General features: G+C 43.8%; 1 protein-coding gene across 2 annotated transcripts in view; it reads right to left on the minus strand.

The window, feature by feature from the left end:
* LOC142296035 (follicle-stimulating hormone receptor-like) overlaps positions 1–24,933 on the minus strand; it is a 270,857-nt gene that overhangs the window by 86,265 nt on the left and 159,659 nt on the right. For both annotated transcript variants that reach the window (XM_075339219.1, XM_075339218.1), the window contains exon 3: positions 3,610–3,684. In XM_075339219.1, the coding sequence (XP_075195334.1) occupies positions 3,610–3,684 (75 nt within the window). The remainder of the gene's footprint in view (positions 1–3,609; positions 3,685–24,933) is intronic.

Genomic DNA, 24,933 nt, shown 5'->3' on the forward strand with positions numbered 1-24,933 from the left:
AAGTTGAAATCCACCCTGGTTCCCCTCTATTAATTCAAAAGTTTCAACATTGTCTTTGGATGTTAAATGGTTCCTACAGCAACTGAACACCTAAACTGAATACTTCTATAAATTGCAAATTGCAGCAGGATAGTGGCTATATATATATATATATATATATATATATATCAATTGTATCAAGACTCTAATGCATCTAATGCATCTAATGCAGGGGGGAGTTGTTAAAATATAGCACTGCCACTTCATTCTCTTCAGTTACATCCACCAAAACAGCTGATCACTCTACTTGTTTGTTTATAAACCTCAATTCTGGTTGTTGTGTATAAATGATGAATGTTTTTCATGGCATGATCCTTTTAAGTTCTGAGGCTACATGTTATGCACAAAAAGGTCTACCAAAAATAGTTCAATACAAAATAAATGCATGATCCTTTGGACTTTACTGTAGACTGTGATGTGGGATATTAAAGTTAGTATCACTACATGAGAACTAGGAAAAAAAGAACGTGGTAGTGACTGTGCTGTTGAGAAGTGACGAAAACCAATGCACTATTTCCAGATGAAAGACGGTGTATTTAGAAGTAGTCACAAATCTTCCTCAGGAGAAAGACCAAGATATTAATGTTGACTCCATAGATAGTGTGAATCAATTCACAGGACCAGAACCAGCAGCCATTTCAGTGGGGAGCTTGATGAACCGTCTCCTAACAACTAGTATCTGTGATTTTTGTTCTAGCTGGATTGGCATGAGGTCATATGTGCCAGCCTGTTCAACCAAAAGATTAGCCAGCGATACCATCGGATAAGGAGTGGTCCTCACATTTTCTGTCCGATAGCCACAGATTGCCGATGTAGTTGCTAGACCGGTGTTACGGTTGCTGTGGCACTGGAGACTATGTTCGGATTTCTTGCTACTGCACATGTGCGAGCACTGGAGACTATGTTCGGATTTCTTGCTACTGCACATGTGCGAGCACTGGAGACTATGTTCGGATTTCTTGCTACTGCACATGTGCAAGCGCTGGAGACTAAGTCCTATCTTGGAGCCATTGCACATGTGCGGGTGAGGTGACATCATCGCTGACACGAGGTCACATGTCTCTGACACCTTGTAAGCTGATTGGCCGCTGGTCATGTGCTTGTGACACGTGGTCACATGTCTCTGACACCTTCTATGCCGATTGGTCGCTGGTCATGTGCTTGTGACGCTTTGCTCGGTGATAGGCCAGCGTGACGTCATTGCTGTCAATCTGGCAGCGAATTGGCTCTGGTGTCCTCCATCTTGGATGAGGCACAGAGTCTATATAAGACCCTAACGCACGCTGCCCGGCGCTCAGTCCTCTTGGTTCATGCATGAGAGTAGACGCTCTGTGCACGTCCCTCTAGGCATCTCTCTGTCTATGCTAGGTGAGCGCTACCGGCAGGGTAGCGTTCTTATACCTTACAGCTTCGGCTGCGGTCCGTATCCTTACATCTTAGTGGAGCGGACATAGGCAGGTGCCTGAGGCAAATGGTCCAGCTGGGCCTTGTGATTCTACTCGTAGGGGGACGTTGCCGCTAGGGTAACGTTCCTCATACTGCGTCTGGCAGTTGTTTGTATCCTCGCACACTAGGGGAGCGAAGATAGGTAGGAGCTTTGTGAAACGGACCTAGGTAGGTGCCATTTCACACTCACTGCTTTTGTCTCTGTGACCATTAACAGAGATCATACCACACACCCTCCAAGCAAGAGAGGAATTGCTTTATTTCCTAATTATATTCCTCTGTGAGTTTAACAGAGGTATTGCACTCTGCCCGTGTGCTATTACTATTTACAGTGGCACTCTTATATACCCCTTTATCCTCTGCCATAGTCTGCAGAAGAGTCTTTGCACGGTGGACCCTGACTGTCTGATATTCCTTTGGGTTTTATTATCAGACAGCCCCCCGTAACAACCGGCTTCTGTGAATGAATGGCACCAACTAGAGATGAGTGGATCGACTCACAAAGGACCAAGCTTGAGTCGAATTTCCTTAAATTTGTGTTTTAATTCAAATTTGAACACTTGGAAATTCGAGCCCGGCACCATCAATGAACGCTCTAGTTTACACCTCATGATAGAAAAAAAAAACAACTCAAAGAAACCAAAGAAATATCTAAACAAATTAACTTATTCTTTTATTTTACTTTTCTCCGGAGCTGATCTGTAGAGGCAAGCAGTTATTTGATATAAAAAAAGTTCTGGATTAGATATTATTGACTGGTCTGGACGTCAAGATGTATAACTCTTGTTTGAGTCTCAGGAACACTTATTGAAAAAAGAACTAATAGATCCCAGTGGGCTTCAATTAACTCAAAATTTGTCAGTACTTGACCTCTGTGTCAAATAACTTGCTTCATTAACACAAGTATATGACAATAAAGCTTTTTTTATGTCTGTTACATCAAATACCTGTTCAATGTATTCATTTTCCTGAGCCACATATATTTATTAATCATGCCAAAGATAAAACTAAGCTTTAGAACTTAACAACATACAACTGAATTTATTTTATCTCCAAGCTTCATCCCTTAAAGGAGCACTAAACCTAATACAAATAGTTTATCAGAGTGGAATTTTTATAAGTAACTAGTAAAATCACTCATAAATACACATATTAAGATTTATTGAGGTCAACAGACTTTCAAGAAATTGAGATAAAGTAATGTGTCATGGGGTATGTACTGATGGAACAGGGGCTCTTAGGCTGGCCCTCAGACTCCAGACCCTGCACTGTCCCTTATCTCGGTGGTAGGCTTAAAGGTAGCCAGGTCCGAGCCCCTAGTATGACCCTGTCTCCTGTCAAGCCCTGATCTTACTCATCCCATCCTGGGAGTGGGTCAGGAACCCATTAACAAAACCTCAAAGAAAAGATACAGACAAGGGAGAAGAAACCTTGTATATACTGCACTCAAACACAAAGGGGAGACAATATGTGTGCAGGACAATAAAGAAATGGGTAGGGAATAAACTGACAACAGGGAGAGGTTAAAACCAGGCACAACAGCAACTGTAGTTCGCTATGAACTGAATAATCACTGAGACAGGGATCACTGGTGCTAAGCTGAAGCTATCTTCAGCGATCTCCTACTACATTCCCCAGGCTTAAATAGGAAGAGATCATCTGTGGATGGTAATTTGCAATCCGGCTCTCAGAAGAGTTGCACACTGCTCCAAAAAGGATTATCTCCTGCACGGGTGGGAGCAGTGAAACAACTCAGCCGATGCCCAGCAGAGCGGAGCACTTGAGAGACCAGGTTGCCTGTCGGACTCTGCAAAGTGAACAGAGTCCGATGCCATAATAGTAATCCGCGTGTGCGGACCTGGACAACACATGACATAATCATTTTGGGGGCAGACATTTTGATGGACTTCCTGACGGTCATCCTATTAAAGTGTACAATACAAAATCTATTCTGTTTTTCAATAATTGGCTCAAAGACAGCAACGGATTGCATTCAAGTGCACAGCAAAAAAAAGAGAGCAAAAACTTTTAGCTGAATGTCCCTTTAAGTTCCACTTTTTCAAGCTCATACACTTCTTAGTTTAGTGAAAGGTGGGAAATTTTGGAAAAATTTCAATGACTTACATTTCTTGTAGTTGAGGGCTGTTCGAGAACACGTTTGCCTCTATTGATTTCAGGTCGTAATTCTCAGAGATCTCTCTGTATAAGAAATGAATGTATAGCAAATATATAAATGGTAAGAATACTGCCATATAACGTTTTATTGAAAATGCACAAAAAATGAAGATTTATTACAAAATAATTACTAGCATACATATATTAATTTTTCAATATTTTTCTGTACAAACCATCAAAAATTGACTTGCTATGAATTTTAGAACTTAGAAATAAAGAAGATTAGTTTTTTGCGGGACTGAATTTGTCACTCTCATGCAACTAATATGTGATGTATGACATAACTCTGTCCTATCTGTTTTATACGTGAAATTAATGAATAGTATTAGCTACTTAAATATTAATTCAGAAAATTTTTTTTTTACACACACTGTATCTCTGGAGATGAGTGGACCTGATGAGATTAGCTGATTTTACCAAAAATTTAATTCTCAGAAGATGTATTCTCTATGAATTGAATGTCCTTTGTTATGGACCCCAGAAAATAATAAATGTAAAATGTAGAAAATAAAATAAAACAACTATCAAAACAACAAATATCCCACTGCTGACCTGTTCCCTGGTCCTCAACTACTTTTCTTATCAATGCCGTGTGGTTAAACTGCTTCTATCCTCACGCTTGGCTAGGACATCCATCATGATGTCGTCACACCTTACAACATGCATGCAAAAATTGTTTAAAAGAACTGAGAGTCCTCAGTGGTTAATACCTTTTAATGGCTAACTGAAAAGATGGTAATAATAGCAAGCTTTCGAGACTACTCAGGTCTCTTCATCAGGCATGGTATAACACAAAATCTGAAGAGTCACATATTTATACACAACAGGACATAGAAAAGTGCAGTAGAAAAAAAAAACAAAAAACAAAAAACAAGTTATATAAAACAGAACTATCACTATGGCAGGGGGGCAAACTGTTGTGGCCATAAATTTTGCTGCAGTTCAGTGTGAAAGTTTTATTGTCCTTTGATAAGGGTCTGGTCCAGGGCTGTGACACGCTCGGATGGTCAGAGGAGCACATCTCTTAACTGATGTAAAAAGACATGAATCCATGATACACATTCATTCCTGCTCTGAATGTGTCAAAGGTCATCATAAGTTTGTACTCCCATAGTCTCCTATCTCTCTGGGACTTGAAGTTTCCTTTCAATACCAGCAATTTCATGTCCATGATGCTGTGGTCTGGGTTACAGAAATGTTTGGCCACAGGTAGATCCATCCTTTTTTCTCTAATTGTGTGGCGGTGAGAATTCATCCTTGTCCTGAGCTGTTGTCCTGTCTCCCCTACATACAGACCCCCAGTTGGACATTTGGTACATATAATTAACTACACCACATTAGTTGTGGTGCAGCTGAAGGTACCTGGGATCTTGTAGTCCTGATGTGATCTGGGGATCTTTATCTTGTCCGTTGTCAATATTAATGGACAGGTCTTACATTTTTTTTGGTTGCAGGGAAATGTTCCTGTTGGTGTTGGAGAGGACAGGGAGCTTCTGACAATGATGCTTCTTAGATTTGGGGGCTGTCTAAAACACAGAAGTGGGGGGTCTGGAAAAATAGATTTTAACCGGGCATCTTTTTGCAGTAATGGTTGTAGTTTCCGTGCAGCTCCTCTAAACACCTCCAGATGTGGATTGTAGGTGACTACAGGAGGGACCCGGTTGTTTTCTTCTTTAGTTTTATAATGTAGGAGATGGTTTCTTGATATTCTGGTGGCTCTTGTAATCTGGTTTTCAATTGTTCTTGGTTGGTAGCCTTGATTCAGAAAGGTCTTTCTGAGGCCCTCAAGGTGATTGTCTCTATCTGTACTGTTGGAACATATCCGATTGTACCTGATAGCCTGGCTGTATACAATAGAGTTTTTTATGTGTTTTGGATGAAAACTGTCCCATTTCAGGTATGTTGGACGGTCAATTGGCTTCTTGTACAGGGATGTCTCTATTTCATTGTTCCGTAGTTTAATGATGGTGTCCAAGAGGTTGATTTCCGTGCAGGAGTATTTGAGTGTTAAGTTGATGGTGGGATGAAACTGATTAAAGTGTTCATGGAAGGTCTTCAGCTGCTCCTCAGACTCTGTCCAGATGATTAAAATATCGTCAATGTAACGGTAGTAGGCCAGAGGCCTGATAGGACAAGAGGATAAAAAGTCACTCTCAAGCTTGGCCATGAAAAGATTTGCATATTGTGGTGCCATTTTGCTTCCCATTGCAGTCCCAGTCTCCTGTAGATATATGTCATTGTCAAATGCAAAGTAATTATGGGTGAGGATGAATTTTGTAAGCTTCACCACAGAATTGGCATCAGTTCCTGTATTTTCCAGGAAAATTTTGCAAGCATTTAATCCATCCTGGTGTGGAATATTCGAGTACAAGGATTCCACATCCATGGTGGAAAGGATGGTTCCCTCTGGAAGAGGACCTATTGCTGATAGTTTTTTCAATAGGTCAGTAGTGTCCTGGATGTAGCTGGTTGTATCCCTTACCAAGGGTTTAAGGATACCCTCTACCCATCCAGAGACTTGTTCAGTGAGGGTGCCCACACATGAAATGATGGGTCTTCCTGGGTTTCCAGATTTGTGAATTTTGGGAAGCATGTAGAATGTGCCTATTCTTGGACTCACCGGTATCAGTTCATCAGTTCTTATGGATATGTCAGGCAGACAAGAGGCCAACTTGTTAAGTTTCTTGTAATAGTCCTGTGTAGGGTCAGACTCCAATTTCTTATAGTAGCGTATGTCCATCAGTTGTCTGTGTGCTTCCTTCATGTAGTCTGATTTGTTCATCATGACTATTGCACCCCCCTTGTCTGCAGGTTTAATGATGATTTCTTTGTTGGTTTTCAAAGATTTTATGGCCCTTCTCTCCTGGGCACTGATGTTGGATGGTTGCCTCCTGTGTGTGTCTAGGAAAGTGGATTTTACCAAATGTCTGAAAGTGTCTATATAGTTATCCAGATGAGGGTTGCGTCCTGGTGGAGGTGTCCAATCTGATCTTTTCCTTGTTGTCAAGATCCGTCTTCCTTCAGTCTGGGTGGATTCTGAAACATCTGCATCGCTAAAATATTCCCTCAGACGTAGTCTCCTGAAGTAATCTTCCATGTCGCTGCAGAGTTCAATTTTGTCTAGAGCTTTAGTAGGACAAAATGAGAGTCCTCTAGAAAGCACAGCAAGTTCCATTTTGTTTGGTTTGTAATCCGAGAGATTGATAACACAGTTAGATGCTTTTGTGCCTTGAATGGAGTAGTTGTCCAAGTTGTCAGGTTTTGGCTTTGTTCTCCACCTGTTTGTATTAAGTCCTGAATTGAGGCGCAGTCTATGTAGCTTCTTTTCCTTGTTGTGGATCAGAAGGGTTCGTAGTCTAATAGTATTGTTGTTTTTGTTCTGTGCTTTCTGGTAGTGTCTTCCTTTGTGTTTCAAATTCTCTCTGGATTTTACTGGATTTTACTTTTTTTTTTTTACTGCACTTTTCTATGTCCTGTTGTGTATAAATATGTGACTCTTCAGATTTTGTGTTATACCATGCCTGATGAAGAGACCTGAGTAGTCTCGAAAGCTTGCAATTATTACCATCTTTTCAGTTAGCCATTAAAAGGTATCAACCACTGAGGACTCTCAGTTCTTTTAAACAATTTTTTTTATCTCTACTGGCTAACACGGTACAAAGATATATTTTACTTGTATCAACATGCATGCACAAAGACGTCCTTGCTGGGGATTTCAGCCTGCGATGGATGAAGAAGAGGCACCAAAGACCATGAAGGGGAGAGGTGGCCGCAGAGATGAGCAGTGAGGTATTAAATGTTTATTTTAAACTTTTTGCCGGCTCTAAGTTAACCACCATCTTGCTGATCTCACAAAAAAAAAAATCTGTATTCTGGGCACAAAGGATTGTCATGTCGGTAGTCACCTGGTAGCTCCAAAATGGCTACCATGATCAGTCCCGCAAGCTGGTTTCAGAACCAGATGAAAGTTGGTGGAGCCTGAAACACAGAAGACAACTTTCCGTAAAAGAAAAAAGTCCTATGATCACCTAAAAATCAGTCCGAAAGGTTAACTTTGAGTTCAGAAATAATCAGGGGAGGTGCTACAGGAGCTTGTGTCATGCTAGATACGGGGAAGTACCAAATGAACGGCGAAAGGGAAGGGAAACCCTATGTCTAGGGAAAGGGAAGATGGTGACCCCTGACCAAATCTACCGCTGGTTCCTGGAGTCCCTCACCATAGGTTCCGCACATATGCACCGAGCCAGATACCTGACCCTAGGTATCCCTAGTGCTGGGCCCTAAATAGGGAATGTATGGGATGAGATCTTTGTCAACCCCACTAAACAACTTAGAAGAAACAAGAAGGACACACAGGGGGAAAATGCATGAATTACTTATCTACAGATGACACAGGTAGAATTTCAGCAACGTTTTTAGGAATGATACCACAGACGCGTACAAGCCACCTGTTTGCAACCAAGGCTTTAATTGACTGGAAAATATCACCAGCACTAGTCCAAGGAAGGAAGGGGTATTTAAGTACCAAGAGAATACTGATGACCAGCAGCTGGGTGGAAGGCGAGCTCCTGCTGGGTCCAAAAAGGGGAGAGATGAATTCAGGAATGCTACCTATACAAATGAATACTGACAGCAGGAACAATAGAAAGTCAGGGAGCAATCTATGCAGCTAAACGTTGTGACCTTCTATGGGCAGGAACCACATGACTGTCTTTCGCTTGGGACACACCCGTGACAGCTTGGACTTGAGCGGTTTCATGTTGGCAAATTAGTTCTGCAACACTGTAAACTAAATTGCCCAGGTCTTGCATTTGATCCACTACTGTTTGAAGGGGATCCATAATTTGTTTGGGCCAATCAATCTGTCACGCGTGTACAGTTAGTAGTCACCTGACAACTCCAACATTGCTATTACGAACATGCTTGGCGCAAGCTACTCCATTTCTCAGAACCCAAGCCTTCACTCTTTAACCCCTGTAAAGGGATCTGGACTTAAATATAGAGGTCCCTGGGTAAGGGGCACAGTCAGCTGCTGTTCGGTGGTGCAAGCTGGCAAGAAGGATATTCAGGAAGTCGGGTCAGATGCAGGAGGTCACATCAGGAACAGAATAAAAAACAAGTATGTAGTCAAATGAAAAGCCAAGTTCAATGAACAGGAATATCAGGTCAAAATACAGGAGGTCAGGACAGAGGCACAAACCAGGATAGAATCTCTATTGACTGGCAGTGGGAGCTGGCTCCCTGGGGTTTATATAAAACAGTCCCATCCAGTGCTGACAGTACCCAGAATTCAAAACAATGACAATAACCATGTCGTTTTCTCACTGGACCAGAGCCACAAGTCCAAGGAATAAAATAGGATTGTTATATCAAGCATCACCTGCAAGAGTGTGGCACCGCCTAGCGACTGAAGCATAAAGCGGCACAGATGTTACAGCATTTTTTTACATTTCTAAAAAAATTAAATTCTACTCAAATAAATTCACACAACTCTAGCATGTACTTATGCAGTCCTTAAAAGCTATGCCCACATTTTTCTTAAAGGGAAACTGTCAGCGGGTTTTTGTTACATCATCTGAGAGCAGCATGTGGTAGACAAGCAAATCCTGAATCCAAAGATGTATCACTTAGATTTTTGGGTGCAGCAGTTCTTACACAATCAAATATTTCAGTTTTAGCAAAGTAGCAGAGCTTAAAAAGCTGCCCCCGCCCACACCAGGCTTTCAGTGTACATTTATATACTGTAGACAGAAGCTGCTAATCATAAATGGGGCAGAGTTATTCTTTAGCTTTTGGCTCTTCAGTTTGACTGATGATAAAGCTACTGAAGCTTAAACTAACATAGCAGGAAAACAAAAATACACTTTGTGATAAGAGGCACATGGCTGAAATCTCAATGTTAACCCTTATAGCATGCTGTTGTGGCGCCCTGGACAAGCCAGGATGTCACAGGTACTACAACAACACACCCCACACCCCGGCTAGGCACACCGAAGTCAAACAAAAATCCTTGTTGCCTCCCTCCAGGGGCTGATGTCCACACCAGGGGGTGGGCCAGGCGGTTGTTCCCGCCCACCGAGGAGTTCACAGTCCTGGAGGCGGGAAAAAGGAAGGGAGTTCAGATGAGTTTTGAGTGTTGAAGGAGTGAAGTGGCAGTAGAGGAGACTGACCGTGTCTGGGTGCGTGGCCCGGGCACATACAGCAAGGTTGGCAGACGGTGGTGACTGTCTGCAGGAGATGCTGATTGAGGCGTACCGTAAGGACCGGGGACGGGTGGTGGCCCGCCGGTACCGGATTGGGGAGCAGAGAGAAGCCAGAACCATTCGGCAGGGCTTACAGACCCCGACCAGGCTAGGAGTTGCTGGAAAACCGGTCAAATCCGTTAGTGAAGGGAACCTCCGGGGTTTCCCAGCAGTCAAGACCCGATTGAAGGCAACAGCTCAAACCGTGAAGGGAAATGCAGTCACCGCCAAGGCTACAGTTCCCAGGGCCAGAGCCTGCGGGCAAAAGGGGCTCCCTCAGCATCCATCCAAGCTGGGGAGCGGGTTACCGGTGGGAAGCCATTGGAACTGTGAACACAACACAGGTGCAGGGAAAGGCAGTCACCACCAACCTACCGGGAGAGCTACCGCAGCCATCTGTGGGACCCGTCCATCCAGCCTTTTGTTTTACCGGAGACTTTGCATTCGTCATTGGCTGAGTGAGTACCACCGTGCCATGCGGCACAGCGCTGCCCTCGCGACCCTGCACCTCACCAGGCCCCGTAACCTGCCTGCCATCCTAACCCCTCACCGGGCACCGGGACAACCAACCCGCCTACCCACGGAGGGGAGAACCAACATCCAAGCTGCTCCCCGTCATCGCTCCCAGGCTCCCCGTCCAGAGCAGCGGTGGTGCCACAACCTCACCACAACCGTGGATGGCGTCACGGACAATATCCCTAAAACCAAACCACCCTCCCCCCCTTTCACTCATGGGCGAGGAGCGCCGCTCGAGTCCCCGGGATCCGGCCCACCGCTCGAGCCACCGACCGAGCGAGCAGCAGCAGCAGCAGCCGGACCCGAGCAGTGGGTGAGCGCAGCGTCCCCTCCTCCGCCCGCGACACTGTCTTCAGATTGCATAGCAAAATCCTGGTGACAGTTTTCCTTTAAGGCTGGAGTTACATTAGTGTATGGCATCCGATGCGAGAGCAACGGATGTGATATGCTAATAACCCCCGACTCAGGCTCTGCTGTGAGTGTGAGCCGAGTGTCATGTGACTGTGACCTGATTTTGTGATCGGGTCACAGCTGCAAAGGAGAGGGTGGGCGCTGCGGAGGAGAGAGAGGGGTTAATCCCCCCATCTCCTCCATTGTCAGCCTGTGCGTATATCGCACTGCACTGGAATAACATCCGAGTGCAGTCAGATGTGTCTCTCGCATCCATTCACTTTAATGGGTGCGACGGATACGGCTCTAGCAGAAAATCGCAGCATGCTGCCGCTTTTCTCGCATCCAGAATCTGGTGCCAGAAAAGCTGACCAACTGCTCTCCTTCATTGACTAACATTGGTCAGAGCACAGTGCGAGATTTTCTCGCATTGCACTCGTCCGTTTTTCACGCTTGTGTGAGCGTACCCTAACTCTAATGGAAAGTTTAAAAACTTTATAAACACTCTTCTTTAAAAATGGTTCAACCATTTTGCTGCTGCAATGTGTCTTTAAATCCTTCATCTAGCTTAGTGATTTTGCAAAAAAAATATCACCAATGCATTACATTAGTGCCTGCTCTTGATTATTATAGCTCCCTCATCTCTCAGTGTTAGCGGTAGCAGTAGGGAGGGGATGTATAAAAATCTGCATTGGAGAGGGGAGGAACAATCTCTGGGAGGGCATGGAAAACAGGATATCGACAAAGAGGAAAGTATATGGAGAGGAAATAAGTACAGTAATGGAATGGTTCCCATAGATTTAAGCAAGTGAAGAAATAGCACTGAATAAACACAGAGCTTGTCATGGCCCTGACTTGTGGTGTGGCTCTGTGCCAGGACCTTCTTTTAGGTTCTCCTGATTGCGGTTACATGTTATTCTTTGTCCTATGACGGGCCGTTAGCTGCACTGGGTTGTTCACCGGCTGTGGGAGGGGCTTACTCACACGCACTGCTTCCAGGCGGTTGCTCTCCTTTATCTGGGAGAGTTCATACTCAGAGTAGTGCCAGTCATATTCTCTGGCTAAGTCGCAGTAAGCACTTGTCTCCTGGTTATAGTGACTGATCTTGGTACTCGACCCCTGACTTCTCCATTCCTTTCTGGCTCCTGACCCCGGCTTTCTCCCTTGACTTCTCTCTTGCCAGCCCCTTGTGTTTATCAACATGAAAAAAAGTTTCAGCTTACCAGGATGGATGCATCAGAAATAACAAGTGGTGCACGGAACCTCCAGGTCAGCCAACTGTGGTGCAGAGGAATGGTAATAGAGAGGGAGGGGGAAATTGGATCCAGCACCCACAACATTTTTGTATAAAATGAAAAATGTATTGGTACATTAAAACCCGAGTGGAAGGGCACATGGGACACAGAATGGGGGAGGATATCAATTTACATTCCTACTCATTTCGGACAGGGAAATAAAATTGCCTTCATTCATAGACCTATGACTAAGGACATATTTTTATTTCCCTATCCGAAACGCGTAAGGCTGTAATTTGATATCCTCCCCCTCTTGTGTCCCATGTGGCATTCCGCTCCGGTTTTAATGTATCAATACATTTTTCATTTTATACAAGAATTTTGCGGGTGCTGGACCCAATTTCCCCTCCCCCCTCCTATTACCTTCCCTTGTGTTTATACTTACTTTCCTGGCACCCGACCTCTGACTCGTCTGACGACTTCTCTCCTGTTTGCTCCGTGTCTCTTCGCGCCCTCTCGGTTTTGACCCCTGGCCTGCCTGTCTTCCCTCAGCCACCTAGTGTACAGCCTGATTACTGCATCTCTCACTTCTCTGTGAAACAAATGTCATAGAGCTCAAATCCAACCTATATTACTGGAAGGGGCACTCCCACAAGAGAAAACTTGCTTCAACCAGCAAACTGCATATTAGGGGGCTGAAAATAAAAGAAGGAATGAAGATTGCAGACAAACGTTTAGTGAACATGGGTAACCAATAACATAATGTAAAAATATATATTTTTTTGTTATGGAAAAGGAGTTGATAACTTTTAAAGTGGATCTGTCACTGGATTTCATAATACAACCTGCATAAATTATTGAAATGATTTGTTACCCCTGAGGCTTGTATACATAATAAAAAAATGTGTTTTAATTATACAGTCATTCAGTAAAACAGTCTCATCGGGTGAAATAGAACTGTTTAGTAATATGAGTAGCTTATAGTGTAAAATATGGTAACAGATTACCTTTAATGATGAAAACCAGTAAATGTACAACACTTTGGGGCTCCGGGAAGGGGTAGATCATCTTTTTTTCACATCAGTTCATAAATTTGACAGATGTGAGACAGATGTACCTGCCTGTAAATTACTAACTTCTGAATAAACTTCAGTTGGATGAATGCAAATAAAGAAAGATGTCTGAGATAATAGAGCTAATAATTACAGTAGACTTAGTAAGAATACAAAACAGCACAGTAAAATACAATCTGTAGGGCCTGTAATACCGGAACTATTTTTTTTTTGTATAGTGGGTATAAACCACATTATGTATAAATAGCATTATGATATCACCACCTTATCTTGCACTTGCCAAATGGCAGAGACTGTACTTAAAATGACAGGTGCTAAAATCTTTGTGAAATATTACACGTTCTCTTTACTAATGGTATTCTGCGCTATACATAGATATCTTGTTTTCTGTTACAGCAAACACTTTTTTGTAAAACCAAATTGAATTAATTTGCTTAACAAAGTTTTTACCTTGGCAAAAGTATATTGCGGGGATTGTGGAGTGCCTCTTTCACCACCCACTGTGACATCAAATGTGGGGACATGCTGGTCGCTGGGTAAAGAGCTGCGTTAAGGGTATTTTACACGCTGCGATCTCGCTAGCGCCCCCGTCGGTTATGCGTCATGGGCAAATCGCTGCCCGTGGTGCACAACATCGGTTACACCCGTCACACGGACTTACCTTCCCTGCGACGTCGCTGTAGCCGGCGAACCGCCTCCTTTCTAAGGGGGCGGTTCGTGCGGCGTCACAGTGACGTCACACGGCAGCCGTCCAATAGCAGAGGAGGGGCGGAGATGAGCGGGACAAACATCCCGCCCACCTCCTTCCTTCCTCATTGCGGGCGGCCGCAGGTACGAGGTTGTTTCTGGTTCATGCGGTGTCACACGTAGCGATGTGTGCTACCGCAGGAACGACAAACAACCTCGCTACTGACCAGACAACGATTTATGGTAAATGAATGATGTGTCACAGACCAACGATTTTTGCCTCTTTTGCGATTGTTTAAGGTCGCTCATAGGTGTTACATGCTACGATATTCCTAACGACGCCGGATGTGCGTCACAAACACCGTGACCGCAATGATATATCGTTAGCAATGTCGCAGCGTATAAATGGCCCTTTAGTGTCTTTTTGACAATCAGCTATTATCTGGAATGACACCCGTCAAAGAAGGGTGCAATTTATTCCCCCCTTGATATGCAATAGTGTGTCTCCATAACTATTGTTGATTGAGCAGATGATAGGTACAGTCGTGGCCAAAAGTGTTGGCACCCTTGAAATTATTCCAGAAAATTAAGTATTTCTTCCAAAAAAAACCTGAAATTACACATGTTTTGTCATACACATGTTTATTTCCTTTCTGTGTATTGGAGCAACACAAAAAAAGTTCAAATTGAACATAGGAAAAAGGAGATCCAGCGCTGACCAAGAAAATTAAAAGTCCAAAAGTTTATTAAAGATAATTATAAAATCCAGCAAGTGGGGGCTCCTATTATGAAGGATCAGATAGAACAACGTGTTTCAACGTTCAGGTCTTAATCGTGTTATGAACATTATTAAGACCTGAACGTCGAAACGCGTTGTTCTATCTGATCCTTCATGATATGAGCCACCACTTGCTGGATTTTATAATTATCTTTAGTACATTTTTGGATTTTTAATTTTCTTGGTCAGCGCTGGATCTTCTTTTTCCTATATTGATTAGTGGCCAAACTATTCTGTGCGCAGGACCTCTGCATTCAACAGCAAGTTAATGATCGGTGAGCTGGACTTTCTTTACTTTGTGTGCATTCAAATTGAACATGAGTTCACAATAAACCCTAAATATGGGCCTAACATAATTGTTGCCACCTTTCCAACATTGTGGGTAAACAACTTTGTTTCAAGCATATGGTGCTCATTCAAACTCACTTTCAGCAAGAAACTGGTGTGGGCAATATGAAAATCACACCTGAAACCAGATAAACGGTGGAGAAGTTGACTCATTCTTTACATTGCGTGTCTGTGTGTGCCACACTAAGCACGGAGAACAGTAAGAGCAAAAGAGAACTGTCTGAGGACTTGAAAAACAAAATTGTTGAAATATATTAACAATCTCAATGTTAAGTCCATCTCCACAGATCTTGATGATTCTTTGTCCATGGAGCACAACATAATCAAGACGTTTACAACCCATGGCACTGTAGCTGATCTCCCTGGAGGTGAATAACAGAAAAATTGATGAAAGGTTGCAGTGCAGGATAGTCTGGATGGTGGATAAACCACCCCAATGAAATAAAAAAGAAATTCAAGCTGTCTTGCAGGTTCAGTGTGAATCAGTGTAAGCAAACTATCCATTGGCATTTGAATGAAATGAAATGTTATGGCAAGAAACCCAGAAGGACCCCACTGCTGACACTGAGACATAAAAAAGCTAGACTGCAGTTTGCCAGAATGTACATGAGGAAGCCAAAATCCTTCTGGGAAAGCATATTGTGGACAGATGAGACCAAGGTAGAGCTTTTTGGTAAAGCACATCATTCTGCTGTTTACTGAAAATGGAATGAGGCTTACAAAGAATAGAATACAGTACCTACAGTCAAATATGGTGGAGGCTCAAAGATGTTTTGGGGTTCTTTTGCTAACTCTGGCACTGGATGCTTTGACTGTGTAGACGGCATCATGAAATCTGAAGAGTACCAAAGGATTTTGGGGAGCAATGTAGTGCCCAGTGTCAGAAAGTTGGCTTTGTGTCCTAGGTCATGGGTCTTCCAGCAGGATAATGACCCAAAACATACTAAAATCAGACGCCCATAAATGGATGGAAACAAAGTGCAGGAGAGCTCTGAAGTGGCAGCACTGAGTACGGATCTAAATCCCATTGAACATTTGTGGAGAGATCTTAAAATTACTGTTGGGTGAAGGTGCCTTCAAATAAGAGAGACCTGGAGCAGTTTGCAAAAGTAGAGGGGTCCAAAATTCCAGTTGAGATGTGTAGAAGCTTGATGATGGTTATAGGAAGTGATTGATTGAAGTTATTTATTCCAAAGTGTGTGCAACCGAATATTAACTTGAGGGTGCCAGCTATTTGGTCCAGACCATTTTTGGAGTTGTGTGAAATTATCTCCAATTTGCCTTTTAATCTTGTTTTTTTGTGCGTGCCCAATGCACATAAAGGAAATAAATATATGTATAGCAAAAACACGTGTAATTGCAATAATATTCTTGGAGAAATACTTCATTTTCTTGAAAAAATTTCAAGGATGCCAACACTTTCAGCAATGACTGTAAGCTGCACAACTCCATAATAGTCCCAAGACTTTTTGAGATTTGGATTGTGGCACTGTTTTCTTCACTCTGTGCTGAGCAAGGCAGAATGTGTGATGTCCAGCAACTCATTAAGAGAAATCAGTTCCCTGCTGTGTCCAATGGGGCAGTACCACACCTTACTATCAGATATTGTGGTCAGTTTATGGGCTCTCTATCTACGGAGAAATTCAAATAATACAACAAAAATCTCTGTTTTTGGTTCATCAAAAGCCTTTGACTTTTTTGATCACCGGAAACTTCAGAATTCCATGAAGGATATGGGTATGCCAAACTATCTGATCAGTCTCATTAGGAGCCTTTATATCGATCAAGCAACAGTCTGAATGGAACATGGTGATATAGCATGATTCATGTCAGATGAAGCTGCATCCTGTAAACATTTCTATTCAATTTAGATGCAGAAGCTATTTTCAGGAAGACTGACTTGCCGAAAAAGAAGAAGGAATCAAAATTGCTAAACATATCATCAACAATCTTAAATAAGCAGATGACATAACATTGATAGCAACAAGTCAAAATGGAATGAAGGACTTATGATGGAGCAGCAAGATGATAATCTCGAATATAGGACTCCTACTTAATACAAAGAGACAAAGATATTGACTACTACCAAGTATGACCAGGACACAACACTATTGTAGTCCACTCTAGTCTGAAATAAAGGACTTTATTCTGGCTAAATTAAAGGGTGCACTCTTGGCATGGCTAAGCAGTTCAGTGCATTTTTACACATACTTGTTTTACCCCTGTTTTTTTAATTGACATCTCTGGCTTCTCAAATTATCTCTTAAGGGAGGAAGGGGATGAACTCTAGTGCCACCTATTGGAAGTAGCAATCCTAAAAGTCAAAAGTGACTCTTTAACGAGCCTTTTCATATGACCTAGGATTTATGCCAGATCAGAACCTCAATTTGCAGACACGGTGTTTCGGGATGATTGTCCCTCGTCAGTGCAAACTATGGGGTTCTTTGCACACTACAACATCGCAAGCCGATGGTAGCGATGCTGAGCGCAATAGTCCCCGCCCCCATCGCAGCTGCGATATCTTACAATGATAAACCTTGAGGGGTTTAAAATGAAAAGGGACACACGCGGCGCCACTCTAAATGTAGTAGTTCAAAAGCATAAAAAATTATGAAGAAATGTGCATAAATTGCACTCACCTTGTTTCAAGTTAGGTCAAACCCAAAGATCCCTTTAGGATCAATCTGCACAATCTCTGTGCTGATCTGCTGCTCACTAGGATTTGATACACTGTGAAATCACCTCCACAGGAAACTGGTAAATTGAAGTGCTTGAAAAATCCTTCAAATCCAAAAAACGTGGCGCTGATCCCCAAATGTATTATATCAGAAGAATTTTTATTCGGCTACTATAAAATATTACATAAAATATTCCAACGCGTTTCGGCTAAAAATCTTAAAAAAAAGATAGCCTTCTTCAGGTAAAATAACAATAATAATAATAATGTTATTTTACCTGAAGAAGGCTATCTTTTTTTTTAAGATTTTTAGCCGAAACGCGTTGTAATATTTTATGTAATATTTTATAGTAGCCGAATAAAAATTCTTCTGATATAATACATTTGGGGATCAGCGCCACGTTTTTTGGATTTGAAGGATTTTTCAAGCACTTCAATTTAGCTGCGATATCTTGTGATAGCTGCCGTAGCGAACATTATCGCTACGGCAGCTTCACATGCACTTACCTGCCCAGCGACATCGCTCTGGCCGGCGAACCGCCTCCTTCCTAAGGGGCGGGTCATGCGGCATCATAGCGACGTCACACGGCAGGCGGCCAATAGAAGCAGAGGTGCGGAGATGAGCGGGACGTAAACATCCCGCCCACCTCCTTCCTTCCTCATTGCAGCCGGGACGCAGGTAAGGTGATCTTCCTCGCTCATGCGGCTTCATACACAGCGATGAGTGCTGCCGCAGGAACGAGGAACAGCATCGTACCTGTTGCTGCAGCGACATTATGGAAATGCCCAACACTATACCGATCATACAATTTCGACATTTTTGCGCTCGTTAATCGTGTTAAAAAGGATTCACATACTCCGATGTCGACAACGACGACGGATTTGCGTCACATTCGATTTGACCCCACCGACATCTGAGCTGCGATATCATAGTGTGCAAAGTACCCCTAAGAGTTCTGATCTGGCTTTATGAGAAGCTAAAGTGGGGTCTAAGGGGAGAATTGTTTTCCTTGCGGAGACTGACAAACCAATCTGGCTGTCAGTGGTGAGTAGAGTTGAGCGCGGTTCGTGGTTCGTGGTTCTCCAGTTCGCGGCTCGAGTGATTTTGGGGCATGTTCTAGATCGAACTAGAACTCGAGCTTTTTGCAAAAGCTCGGTAGTTCTAGAAACGTTCGAGAACGGTTCTAGCAGCCAAAAAACAGCTAAATCATAGCTTGGTTTCTGCTGTAATAGTGTAAGTCACTCTGTGAATCAAACTATTATCACATTTCAGTGTATAGTGTGCGTGAACAGCGCCTTCAGATCACTGCTGTTTCTGTAATGGCGATCGCCATTTTTTTTTTTTTTTTTTTCTTGTCTTCCTTCCCTAAGTGCGCGCGTCTTGTGGGGCGGGCCAGCATGTCAGCCAATCCCAGACACACACACAGCTAAGTGGACTTTGAGCCAGAGAAGCAACGGCATGTGTGATAGGATCTGCATGTCACATGTCCCTGCATTATAAAACCGGACATTTTCTTCACGGACGCCATTATCTGCCTTCTGCGTCTTTGGTGTCAGACATCACTGTCGCAGCTCCGTCTTCCTGAGTCCTATAGCCGATACAGCTGTATGCGCTGCATACACAGCGTTAGACAGCTTAGGGAGAGCACTTTATAGCAGTCCTTTTAAGGGCTCCAACCGGCAGGGTCAGAGAGCCATAGGTGACAGGTCCTGCAAACAGCAACAGCGTCTGTGTAGCCCAGGTCAGGGATTTCCTACCTGCATTTCACCATTAGGAGGGAATAGAAAGGCAGGCTTCCATTCCTCTACCCAGAGCACCACAATCCTGCCACTGTACCCTCTTGTCCTCTGCACACTCCAACTGATAACTAAGCCATTATACTAGCAAACACTCAGTGTACCTAGTGGCATCCTATACGTGGCTATTGGACTTTGCTATAGTCCCACTAGTGCAAAGACATTTGCAGAGCGCGTCTGCCTGCATTGCACACTACAACTCATTCTAAACAAGCCATTATACTAGCAAACACTCAGTGTACCTAGTGGCATCCTATACGTGGCTATTGGACTTTGCTATAGTCCCACTAGTGCAAAGACATTAGCAGAGCACATCTGCCTGCATTGCACACTACAACTCATTCTAACCAAGCCATTATACTAGCAAACACTCAGTGTACCTAGTGGCATCCTATACGTGGCTATTGGACTTTGCTATAGTCCCACTAGTGCAAAGACATTTGCAGAGCGCGTCTGCCTGCGTTGCACACTACAACTCATTCTAACCAAGCCATTATACTAGCAAACACTCAGTGTACCTAGTGGCATCCTATACGTGGCTATTGGACTTTGCTATAGTCCCACTAGTGCAAAGACATTTGCAGAGCGCGTCTGCCTGCGTTGCACACTACAACTCATTCTAACCAAGCCATTATACTAGCAAACACTCAGTGTACCTAGTGGCATCCTATACGTGGCTATTGGACTTTGCTATAGTCCCACTAGTGCAAAGACATTTGCAGAGCGCGTCTGCCTGCGTTGCACACTACAACTCATTCTAACCAAGCCATTATACTAGCAAACACTCAGTGTACCTAGTGGCATCCTATACGTGGCTATTGGACTTTGCTATAGTCCCACTAGTGCAAAGACATTTGCAGAGCGCGTCTGCCTGCGTTGCACACTACAACTCATTCTAACCAAGCCATTATACTAGCAAACACTCAGTGTACCTAGTGGCATCCTATACGTGGCTATTGGACTTTGCTATAGTCCCACTAGTGCAAAGACATTTGCAGAGCGCGTCTGCCTGCATTGCACACTACAACTCATTCTAAACAAGCCATTATACTAGCAAACACTCAGTGTACCTAGTGGCATCCTATACGTGGCTATTGGACTTTGCTATAGTCCCACTAGTGCAAAGACATTAGCAGAGCACATCTGCCTGCATTGCACACTACAACTCATTCTAACCAAGCCATTATACTAGCAAACACTCAGTGTACCTAGTGGCATCCTATACGTGGCTATTGGACTTTGCTATAGTCCCACTAGTGCAAAGACATTTGCAGAGCGCGTCTGCCTGCGTTGCACACTACAACTCATTCTAACCAAGCCATTATACTAGCAAACACTCAGTGTACCTAGTGGCATCCTATACGTGGCTATTGGACTTTGCTATAGTCCCACTAGTGCAAAGACATTTGCAGAGCGCGTCTGCCTGCGTTGCACACTACAACTCATTCTAACCAAGCCATTATACTAGCAAACACTCAGTGTACCTAGTGGCATCCTATACGTGGCTATTGGACTTTGCTATAGTCCCACTAGTGCAAAGACATTTGCAGAGCGCGTCTGCCTGCGTTGCACACTACAACTCATTCTAACCAAGCCATTATACTAGCAAACACTCAGTGTACCTAGTGGCATCCTATACGTGGCTATTGGACTTTGCTATAGTCCCACTAGTGCAAAGACATTTGCAGAGCGCGTCTGCCTGCGTTGCACACTACAACTCATTCTAACCAAGCCATTATACTAGCAAACACTCAGTGTACCTAGTGGCATCCTATACGTGGCTATTGGACTTTGCTATAGTCCCACTAGTGCAAAGACATTTGCAGAGCGCGTCTGCCTGCGTTGCACACTACAACTCATTCTAACCAAGCCATTATACTAGCAAACACTCAGTGTACCTAGTGGCATCCTATACGTGGCTATTGGACTTTGCTATAGTCCCACTAGTGCAAAGACATTTGCAGAGCGCGTCTGCCTGCGTTGCACACTACAACTCATTCTAACCAAGCCATTATACTAGCAAACACTCAGTGTACCTAGTGGCATCCTATACGTGGCTATTGGACTTTGCTATAGTCCCACTAGTGCAAAGACATTTGCAGAGCGCGTCTGCCTGCGTTGCACACTACAACTCATTCTAACCAAGCCATTATACTAGCAAACACTCAGTGTACCTAGTGGCATCCTATACGTGGCTATTGGACTTTGCTATAGTCCCACTAGTGCAAAGACATTTGCAGAGCGCGTCTGCCTGCGTTGCACACTACAACTCATTCTAACCAAGCCATTATACTAGCAAACACTCAGTGTACCTAGTGGCATCCTATACGTGGCTATTGGACTTTGCTATAGTCCCACTAGTGCAAAGACATTTGCAGAGCGCGTCTGCCTGCGTTGCACACTACAACTCATTCTAACCAAGCCATTATACTAGCAAACACTCAGTGTACCTAGTGGCATCCTATACGTGGCTATTGGACTTTGCTATAGTCCCACTAGTGCAAAGACATTTGCAGAGCGCGTCTGCCTGCGTTGCACACTACAACTCATTCTAACCAAGCCATTATACTAGCAAACACTCAGTGTACCTAGTGGCATCCTATACGTGGCTATTGGACTTTGCTATAGTCCCACTAGTGCAAAGACATTTGCAGAGCGCGTCTGCCTGCGTTGCACACTACAACTCATTCTAACCAAGCCATTATACTAGCAAACACTCAGTGTACCTAGTGGCATCCTATACGTGGCTATTGGACTTTGCTATAGTCCCACTAGTGCAAAGACATTTGCAGAGCGCGTCTGCCTGCGTTGCACACTACAACTCATTCTAACCAAGCCATTATACTAGCAAACACTCAGTGTACCTAGTGGCATCCTATACGTGGCTATTGGACTTTGCTATAGTCCCACTAGTGCAAAGACATTTGCAGAGCGCGTCTGCCTGCGTTGCACACTACAACTCATTCTAACCAAGCCATTATACTAGCAAACACTCAGTGTACCTAGTGGCATCCTATACGTGGCTATTGGACTTTGCTATAGTCCCACTAGTGCAAAGACATTTGCAGAGCGCGTCTGCCTGCGTTGCACACTACAACTCATTCTAACCAAGCCATTATACTAGCAAACACTCAGTGTACCTAGTGGCATCCTATACGTGGCTATTGGACTTTGCTATAGTCCCACTAGTGCAAAGACATTTGCAGAGCGCGTCTGCCTGCGTTGCACACTACAACTCATTCTAACCAAGCCATTATACTAGCAAACACTCAGTGTACCTAGTGGCATCCTATACGTGGCTATTGGACTTTGCTATAGTCCCACTAGTGCAAAGACATTTGCAGAGCGCGTCTGCCTGCGTTGCACACTACAACTCATTCTAACCAAGCCATTATACTAGCAAACACTCAGTGTACCTAGTGGCATCCTATACGTGGCTATTGGACTTTGCTATAGTCCCACTAGTGCAAAGACATTTGCAGAGCGCGTCTGCCTGCGTTGCACACTACAACTCATTCTAACCAAGCCATTATACTAGCAAACACTCAGTGTACCTAGTGGCATCCTATACGTGGCTATTGGACTTTGCTATAGTCCCACTAGTGCAAAGACATTTGCAGAGCGCGTCTGCCTGCATTGCACACTACAACTCATTCTAAACAAGCCATTATACTAGCAAACACTCAGTGTACCTAGTGGCATCCTATACGTGGCTATTGGACTTTGCTATAGTCCCACTAGTGCAAAGACATTAGCAGAGCACATCTGCCTGCATTGCACACTACAACTCATTCTAACCAAGCCATTATACTAGCAAACACTCAGTGTACCTAGTGGCATCCTATACGTGGCTATTGGACTTTGCTATAGTCCCACTAGTGCAAAGACATTTGCAGAGCGCGTCTGCCTGCGTTGCACACTACAACTCATTCTAACCAAGCCATTATACTAGCAAACACTCAGTGTACCTAGTGGCATCCTATACGTGGCTATTGGACTTTGCTATAGTCCCACTAGTGCAAAGACATTTGCAGAGCGCGTCTGCCTGCGTTGCACACTACAACTCATTCTAACCAAGCCATTATACTAGCAAACACTCAGTGTACCTAGTGGCATCCTATACGTGGCTATTGGACTTTGCTATAGTCCCACTAGTGCAAAGACATTTGCAGAGCGCGTCTGCCTGCGTTGCACACTACAACTCATTCTAACCAAGCCATTATACTAGCAAACACTCAGTGTACCTAGTGGCATCCTATACGTGGCTATTGGACTTTGCTATAGTCCCACTAGTGCAAAGACATTTGCAGAGCGCGTCTGCCTGCGTTGCACACTACAACTCATTCTAACCAAGCCATTATACTAGCAAACACTCAGTGTACCTAGTGGCATCCTATACGTGGCTATTGGACTTTGCTATAGTCCCACTAGTGCAAAGACATTTGCAGAGCGCGTCTGCCTGCGTTGCACACTACAACTCATTCTAACCAAGCCATTATACTAGCAAACACTCAGTGTACCTAGTGGCATCCTATACGTGGCTATTGGACTTTGCTATAGTCCCACTAGTGCAAAGACATTTGCAGAGCGCGTCTGCCTGCGTTGCACACTACAACTCATTCTAACCAAGCCATTATACTAGCAAACACTCAGTGTACCTAGTGGCATCCTATACGTGGCTATTGGACTTTGCTATAGTCCCACTAGTGCAAAGACATTTGCAGAGCGCGTCTGCCTGCGTTGCACACTACAACTCATTCTAACCAAGCCATTATACTAGCAAACACTCAGTGTACCTAGTGGCATCCTATACGTGGCTATTGGACTTTGCTATAGTCCCACTAGTGCAAAGACATTTGCAGAGCGCGTCTGCCTGCGTTGCACACTACAACTCATTCTAACCAAGCCATTATACTAGCAAACACTCAGTGTACCTAGTGGCATCCTATACGTGGCTATTGGACTTTGCTATAGTCCCACTAGTGCAAAGACATTTGCAGAGCGCGTCTGCCTGCGTTGCACACTACAACTCATTCTAACCAAGCCATTATACTAGCAAACACTCAGTGTACCTAGTGGCATCCTATACGTGGCTATTGGACTTTGCTATAGTCCCACTAGTGCAAAGACATTTGCAGAGCGCGTCTGCCTGCGTTGCACACTACAACTCATTCTAACCAAGCCATTATACTAGCAAACACTCAGTGTACCTAGTGGCATCCTATACGTGGCTATTGGACTTTGCTATAGTCCCACTAGTGCAAAGACATTTGCAGAGCGCGTCTGCCTGCGTTGCACACTACAACTCATTCTAACCAAGCCATTATACTAGCAAACACTCAGTGTACCTAGTGGCATCCTATACGTGGCTATTGGACTTTGCTATAGTCCCACTAGTGCAAAGACATTTGCAGAGCGCGTCTGCCTGCGTTGCACACTACAACTCATTCTAACCAAGCCATTATACTAGCAAACACTCAGTGTACCTAGTGGCATCCTATACGTGGCTATTGGACTTTGCTATAGTCCC

The sequence above is a fragment of the Anomaloglossus baeobatrachus genome, chromosome 3 (assembly GCF_048569485.1).
Source record: "Anomaloglossus baeobatrachus isolate aAnoBae1 chromosome 3, aAnoBae1.hap1, whole genome shotgun sequence".
NCBI classification, from domain to species: Eukaryota; Metazoa; Chordata; class Amphibia; order Anura; family Aromobatidae; genus Anomaloglossus; species Anomaloglossus baeobatrachus.